General features: G+C 44.5%; 1 protein-coding gene across 1 annotated transcript; it reads right to left on the bottom strand.

Moving 5' to 3' along the window:
• Positions 1-2,282: 2,282 nt before the first annotated feature.
• LOC113629840 (nuclear transcription factor Y subunit beta-like) lies at positions 2,283-3,505 on the bottom strand. Its single transcript, XM_027124679.1, has one exon. The coding sequence runs from the start codon at positions 3,315-3,317 to the stop codon at positions 2,700-2,702; it is 618 nt and encodes a 205-aa protein (XP_026980480.1). The 5' UTR covers positions 3,318-3,505; the 3' UTR covers positions 2,283-2,699.
• Between the last annotated feature and the right edge of the window lie 4,494 nt (positions 3,506-7,999).

Below are 7,999 nucleotides of genomic sequence, written 5' to 3'. Positions count from 1 at the left end.
AAGTGTCTAAGCATTGGCTGATAGCCTCTTGGCACCACCATAGTGGAGGGGATGCTGGCCCTACATGGCCATTAAGTTCCCTTCCAATTGTGCAATCCTACGATCTCTCATCTCCCTCCAGTGGGACTCCCAGCTGCACTGAAGGGAAAAAGTCATCTTTTCTGCAGATTTGGAGGAGCTGGGAGGGACGTTTTTGCAAAACCCCATGTTTCTTGCTCCTACTGATGTGTTATATTTCATTCTAGCTGAAGACATCTTAACTAAACCCCTTGTGTTTTGTTGGAGTTTGGAATGAGGTCTGGGTTGAAATCCTGGGTCAGTCCCAAGCAGCTGTATAATCTTGGGCATGTTTGAATTCTCCTTGCCTCAGTCTTTTCGTCCGTAAAGTGGGGTAAATTCATACCCCTTGCTCACGACTGTTGTGATGATTCCCTTGGTTGATGGATGTAACGTGTTCTAATGGCTGGTGAGTTGCATCACTCTCTAAGGGGGTGCGGGGAGGGCTCCCTGTGCAAGCCGGCTGTCCTAGAGATGCAGAGATTGGGAGTAGTCTTTGCCCTTGGACAGCCTTCCCCAAGTCCAAGGTTTAACCAACCCGACGCACCCATTGCCGTGGCCAGCGCAACCTTTCGTTTGCTCTTTTATCTCTTTCAAAGCGTGTCCATTATCTCATCTGTTCATCAAAGGGCCCTGCAAGGAAGTCAGGCGGAGTATGGGCCCAAGGAGAGATGACTCAGGAATCTGAAAGTCAAGGCCAGAAGCTTCTCTGACAAGCAGCCCATTGGATTGAGTTTCTCCACGGATCTTGGCCTGGGAGGAGGGCGTGAGGTTGTCCGGGTCAGGACTGAAATACCCACAGAGAGACTTCCTTTCCCCTGATGGTGGCCTGGGCTTCTCAGCCCAGCCAGATGGGCTGCAGATGTGAGCTCTGGGTTGCAAAGGAGTCCAGGGGAAAGAGGCAAGACTCAGCCCCTTGCCTGGAATGTCAGCCCCTAAGCCTGATGCCATGGGAGCATCATGCTGGGGTCCTGAGCTCAAGTTTGTAGAGTTTTGGAAACAGGAAGGTGGTGCTGGAGATACTGCCATGTTTCTACGATGCTAGTGGCTATCTGTCAGAGAATATCTCAGGCAGCAGCCATCCCATCTCGCAGCTTTCAGGTCAGCTTGGACATAAGCCACAGTCTCGTGTCATCCCTACAGCCCCGGCCAGCCCTGGAAAGCCTGCTAGGTTACCAAACAGCTGCTCCTTCCAAGGAACTGCAGGCCCTCCATGGCTTCCTCCTTCTTCAGCTTGTTCCAAAATTCAGGGTCCCTTCCCTCACGCCATATCTTCAGCGTAGCCAGTGTTGACTTTGATCCCAGGGGACCAATTGCTACTGTCAGTCCATTCAGCGTGGAACCGTTTATAGAGTCCTGCCTTGGAAATAACAGTTCCCTGATTCCAAGAAAGACCTCAGGGATTTGGTTTCTGGAGACTGGTTGAAGAAAGGGCTCTGGCTCAGCCAGACCTGGGTTCTGCCATCCAGGGCTGTGTGTCTTTGGAAAAGTCACATCACCTCTCTGACCTTAGGCTTCTTTTTTTTTTTTTTTTTTTTTTTTACATTATCTAAATTTAGTTTATTGCAAAGATCAAGACAGCACACTAGAAGCTGGCGGTTTCTCTTTCGCACCATTCACAGCACTAACTCTGTTCTTCACTTCATTCACTCACCCATGCAAAAAAGCTCTGTATACACACAATGATGTCTGATATTTCTTGGTTCCCATAGCATAATAGGAAACTTGACATTTCAATTAAAAAAGTAAAATGAGGACATTTACCATCAGACTATGAAATTCCTCTTCTGGAAGAGGATACTATATAGTATTTGAAGATATGCCTTTGGAAAAATCATATACAAAATGAAAGGGGCACCATTTCAAGAGCACTAGGACTACATTAAACTTCAGTGAATTCCAACACTCATAATAATGTAACTCAAAAACAAATCTAGTCTTAACAAAAGCTCCAATAAACTAAAACTATCTTAACAGGCACAATGAACAGTGTAAACACTGTTAACGGGCACCAGCTTGAATAGGGCCGACAATATTTGCTTCTGCATTCACACTTAATTTCTCAATTACATTTTTTTAAAAAAATGGTGCTGCTTAAGCTATGAATGTTTTACAAAAAAGTTAATAAATATGGCAAATGCTAAAAATCTAGCTAGGTTATCATGCAAAGTATTATATAACCAAGACAAACTCAAATTTATAATAAAGGCAACTTGCATTCAAAATGAACTCTACCCTTATTTTTTATTAAAAGGGCAAACATCATGAATTAACCCAGCTGCTTACTTGAATTATTACAAAAGTAACATGATTCAATATGAAAATAAGAAACTGTCTACAAATCTCTGACAGTAATAAACTGCAATATACAATGCATACAGGAGTCATACAGAGCAACAAACTCTCGTACAAAACAAAAATATTTTAATACCTTTAAAATCCAAATTTTTCTTTAAAATCATTCATGAAAAAGATTCTCAAGTCAGAATTAACACCTCAATTAGTCAAGCATTGGGAAGCTACATTACAACTATTTAATATACAAAGAGACATCTTTTCACCAGTCAGCTCCTTCTAATGTCTCTGTTCTGGAATCATACAGACTCAGTTCTCTACACTCTCCAGTCCATCATTTCTTCGGATCATGAAAACTGAATTTGTTGAACACCAGAAATCTGTTGATATGATGTTGTGTAAACCATAACATTTTGTTGCTGACCATCTGCAGTTATTAAGCCAGCTGGTAACTGGTTAGTAAATGCCTCCTCTGTAAGCTCTTCACTTAGTCCATCTGTAGCTGTGACTGCTCCACCAATTCCTTTCTCTCCTTTCATAGTCTCTCTGAACTTCTGAAGGTATAATTTCAGAGGTTCTACATAACTGTCGAAGCCTAAGGTAGACATGGCAAAGAGAATATCTTCTCCATTGATTGTCTTCCGTTTCTCTTGATGGCATCTTTCACTTGCTTCAGATGTTATAAAGCTGATGAACTCACTTACACATTCTTGAACACATTCTTTGGCATCTTTTGCAATCTTTCCCGTTTGAGGTATGGCATTTTTCATTATCCTTGCAACATTTGCAATTGGAAGATATATATCTTGTTCTCTAAAACTTTCTTTTGAACCATTTGTGTCTTCATGATCATTCATGCTGTCCTCAGTATCATCATGAGGCTGTATAACATAATGACTTCCTCCAATATAGTCTGCAGAAATTCCTAGTTGAGAAGCATCTGTGGTGGAACTGTCACCATCCATTGTCAAGAAATACTTTGAGAACCGTGTTGTCAGTGGTACTCAAGAACACCTGCCTAAAAAGGTGTCTAATCTCTGCCCAATTCCAACCTCCAATGCAGCCCTGGTTGGCTCCCGTCTCCAATCGGCTGTTTGGTTGGACAGAAAATGGCTGCGAAGGAACCAGTCCCAGCGCGGAGCTCCGCTTCCAGGACTCGGCCTTCCCTCCCTCCGCCGCGGGCCGCTTCCCTCGGCGCGACCTAGGCTTCTTATTGGTAGAAAGTGGGGCATCATCCCTATCTTGCGGTGCCATTGGGAAGATTCAAGAAAACACATGCGAATCCTCAGTGCCCGGCATGAAGTCCACGCTTCCTAAGGGACTTAGTTGTTTTGGTTATTATTATTGCTCTTGCTGGGGCCAAGGGGCTGCCTCCCTTCTTTCCTCAGTCCCTCATTGTCTCTATAATCAGATAGACCTGCGTTCTAATCCCAGCATCATCTTATAGCTATGGGGCCTCGATCAAGTTACTTAGCTTCTCTGAGACTGCCTCAGTTTCCCCATCAATGAAGAGACGTTTAGAAAGTTTTCGTGACTTCCCCAAAGTCACCTACCCAGTAAGGACTTTCAGCTCAAACCTGCATACGTCCGAGATCCCTGATGGCTGAACCGTCGTGCAGCTACCTTTTTATCGTATTTCGATTTTCCTTAAACATGGCCCCTCTGTTTCTTTTTTTTTTCCTATGTGCCATGATTTTTAGTTTTTAACTTTTTATCTTACATTGGAGTATAGTCGATTTACAATGTTGTGTTAGTTTCAGGTGTACAACAAAATGATTCGGTTATACATATACATGCATCTATTCTTTTTTAAATTCTTTTCCCAATTAGATTGTTACAGAATACTGAGCAGAGCTCTGTGTGCTACACAGGAGGTCCTTGTTGGTTATCCATTTTAAATATAGCAGTGTGTATATGTCAATCCCAAACTCCCTAACTATCCCTCCCCCCACCCTTCTCCCCACCCCATAACCATCATAAGTTCGTTCTCTGAGTCTGTGAATCTGTTTCTGTTTTATAAATAAGTTCTTTTGTATCATTTTTTATAGATTCTGCATATAAGCAATATTCCTCTTTCTCTGTCTGACTTACTTCACTAAGTATGACAGTGTTTCTTCTGTTCTTTTTTTTAAATATTTTTTTGATGTGGACCATTTTTAAAGTCTTTATTGAATTTGTTACAATATTGCTTCTGTTTTATGTTTTGGTTTTTTGGCCGTGAGGCATGTGGGATCTTAGCTCCCAGACCAGGGATCGAACCTGCACCCCCTGCATTGGAAGGTGAAGTCCTAACCCCTGGGCAGCCAGGGCCTGGTCTGAAATGAAGACTACCTAAAAATGATCCCTTCTTCAGATTCTCAAGTTCTGTCTAAAAGTCCATGTCCAGCCCACTGGGACACCAGTTTACCCTTCCCAAGGAACAAAAACAAAAAGCTAATAGAAACAGGGTGAGAGAGGTCTTTGGACCGTTTAGGGAGGGTTCCCAAAGGGAGGGAGGAAAGTGGGCGGCTGAGACTTGCCCAACTCCAGGAAGGACCTTGGTGGAATCTGTACATCAAAGGGAACCCAAGGCTTCAAAGGCAGGCACTCCATTCTGCCCTCCCAGCCACTGGTCACATGGGGACAAAGCCAAAGGATGCAACGTGGGGAGCTGAGGGTTTCGTGACAAGAACCTCGCTGTGGTCAAGGGTGTCTCTGGAGCCTGGCACGGCGGGCTGCCCTTCCCCCAAGCCACTCCTCACCAGCTCAAGGGTCCTCACACTGGGGCCCCAGACCCCCAAGGGCTCCATGCTAGAATTCAGAGCTTCTCTGAACTTGGCCAGCAGGAAAATATATCACACCTCTGTTGTCACTAACCTTGAACCGAAATTGAGCATTTCTTTCCATTATGATTGCAGGTAACAGACGTGTGCCAGGATCGGCAGTCCCTGCCACTTGGTCACCAATAGAAATCACAGATATTGACACGTCACCTCACAAGAGTCACAGAGAATTTACCATCCCTTAGTCTCACGACACTTCTGCTGTCCGGGTTGTTATTAGAACTGCTGCTATGACTTATTTCAAGAGTTGATAAAGAAACACAAATATCACTGTATCTTTCTTTCCGTTTGAAGTGGGTTTCCTCTGTAATCCTGTGTATTTTTGTTAATTTTTAAATTTTTTTATTTTTATTTTTTGGCCATGCTGAGGCATGCGGGATCTTAGTTCCCCAACCAGGGAGCGAACCCATGTCCCCTGTAGGGGAAGCGCAGCGTCCTAACCACTGGACCCCCAGGGAATTCCCCCTAGGTATTTTACATTATGGATTTTAAAGCACTGCTCTGAGAAGGAGTTCCTAGACTTCACCATACTGCCAGAGTCTCATACTCATGCAATATTAAGAACCCCTGTTGTAGCCATTCAACTCTCTCAGTCTCAGTTTTCTGGTCAATGCATTAAAATCCCTTTTTTAAAGTGCATTAGTGAAGATCACATACTGCAAGGCACGTGAAAGCACCAGGCATAGAGGAGATATTCAATCAACACTACCTTCCCTCTTTCTTCTTGACAGCCACCCTCTTACAACCTGGAGCCAAGAACTGGTGTATTTACCACCTGCCTTCCGTGGTCTGCCACGAAGGGCCTCTCGCCCACTGCGCACTGGCTCACCCTGGTCTCCAGAAGTGAAATGCCCCTCCTGCCCCACCACGACACACGTCCAGTGAGACGGAGGTTGACAAGGCCACAAATATTTGAACTATCCTTGGGCTAACACAGGGCACTGACCCCAAAGTATGTGCTACATCGGCCGAAAGTTTATCCTAGAATAACAAACGTGACAGCTAGCAAAGTGAGGGGAAAGGGCCCGATAAGATAAAAGGCACCCATGGAGTCCAAAGGCACAGCCTGTGCAGGGAGGAAGAAATTCGGGACCCAGAGTGACATCAGGGGAGTGAGGCCATCGAGTCAAACAGTCCATTTTCTAGAAAGTTCTGAGCATCTGCATAGGACATGGTGCAGAAAGTACCTATAAATCCAGCCGTGTTGCTGGGTGACCCTGAGTAGCTATGGCAACAAGATGCTAACATTACGGTACGGCTGAGAAAATGCAGAGAAATCATTGTACTGCACTGAACAGGTGCTTGGGACAGAGTACGCCTTCCGCAAATGCGGCTATTGCTACTCCTACTACTAACATCATTATACTGATATGTGGAGGCTAGAGGTTAATTTCCCAGCCTCAGTGGTCAGAGCGTCTGCTTTGCCAATTAAACTCAAATGACATTGGGCTGCTTTCTCTCCTCGTGCTAGTTCCTTCACTGGGCTGAGGGATAGAATTAGGACCTGGTAGGGTGGTTGAGGGAATTAATTGAAATAATACGTAGAAAGGGCTTAGGCCAGAGCGTGATCCAGGGCAAACATACAATAAATGTTCCCAATAACCGTTAATATCACTATCATCATCATCATCATATATTATTACAAACTGGACATAGAGAAAGGAAGCTCTTGGGAAGAAACGAATCAAGGGAGAAGCTCTTGGTGAGGCAGAGATCTAGCCCAGGGGTAGGCAAACTATCTGGTGCGTGTTTTTGAAAATAAAGTTTTATTGGCACACAGTCACGCCCATTCACTTATGCATTGTCTACGGCTGCTTTCATACACAACAGCAGAGCTGAGTGCTCTCTGGCCCTTTAAGAAAAAAGGTTTGTCATCTCCTGGTCTCTGGTGTGGAGGAATGATGGTATCTTGACAAGATGCCCCTGGAGGAGTGGCGGGTGTGTGTGTGGGGGGGAGATGTTAATGAGCCTTTTGACATAAGTTAATTATTTTTTTATAAGTTAATTATTATTTTCCTATGTTGATTGATTTATCCTGCTGGAAAGAAAAATTTCCTTTCTTCTATCCATCCATCTGTACATCCATCCACTCATCTATTTATTCAAGAAACCCTCAGATACTGTGTGTTAAGTGCTAGGGATGGAGAAATGAACTAAGTCTGAGACAGCTGGACAGAGCATGGATAACTACAGTTCAGTGTGGCAGACATTGGAGAGCAGTCAGTGCCATGCTTTCTTTGAATTAGAAAAATTTGCCCCCCACAAAAAAAACACCTTTGCACATAGTAGATGCTCAATAAACATTTGTTGAATGAAAAAAAGAAAAAGTGCCTTGTCTGAGAAGTCAAGATTGGACAAATCAACGGATCTCAGACCTCATCTGCTACTTTGGCCAGACAATTTCTGCAGTGTGCAACCTGCACAACCTTGTGTGGCAACCCTGAGAGCAATCAGTACAGTGTGCAAAAGGGATCTGAGAAGGGCAAGCCGCGCTAGGGAGGAAACCAGTGTAGTGGTGTCAGGTGAGTCTTCATGGAGGAGGAATAAGAGCTTAGTCTTGAAAGGGGATCAGGGCGAAAGGGAGATAAAAGAGGACAGGGACAGGTGGAGAGAAGCATGTGAGTGGAGAGGGGGTTGGGATGAGGGTTGGAAGGGTCTGGTGGGTTCTGCTACCACAAAGAGCACAGTGTGACTACATCACAGATTGCCGGCAGAATAACTTCAGACCACCATCATCTTATCAACTCCCCTCAATTTTATATTTGGACCCAGGTAAGATCTGCTCACTCCTCTCCATCCTCACCACCACCAGGCCATTGAGGCCT

Source organism: Aethalodelphis obliquidens, unplaced genomic scaffold (assembly GCF_003676395.1).
Source record: "Aethalodelphis obliquidens isolate GAN/ISIS:26980383/991018 unplaced genomic scaffold, ASM367639v1 scaffold28, whole genome shotgun sequence".
In the NCBI taxonomy this organism is placed as follows: Eukaryota; Metazoa; Chordata; class Mammalia; order Artiodactyla; family Delphinidae; genus Aethalodelphis; species Aethalodelphis obliquidens.
Note: the sequence above shows the minus strand (reverse complement) of the source record. Positions and strands in the feature narration are given on the sequence as shown.

Excerpts from the sequence above, each read along its gene's own strand:
- LOC113629840 (XM_027124679.1), bottom strand. The coding sequence starts at position 3,317 with ATGGATGGTGACAGTTCCACCACAGATGCTTCTCAACTAGGAATTTCT.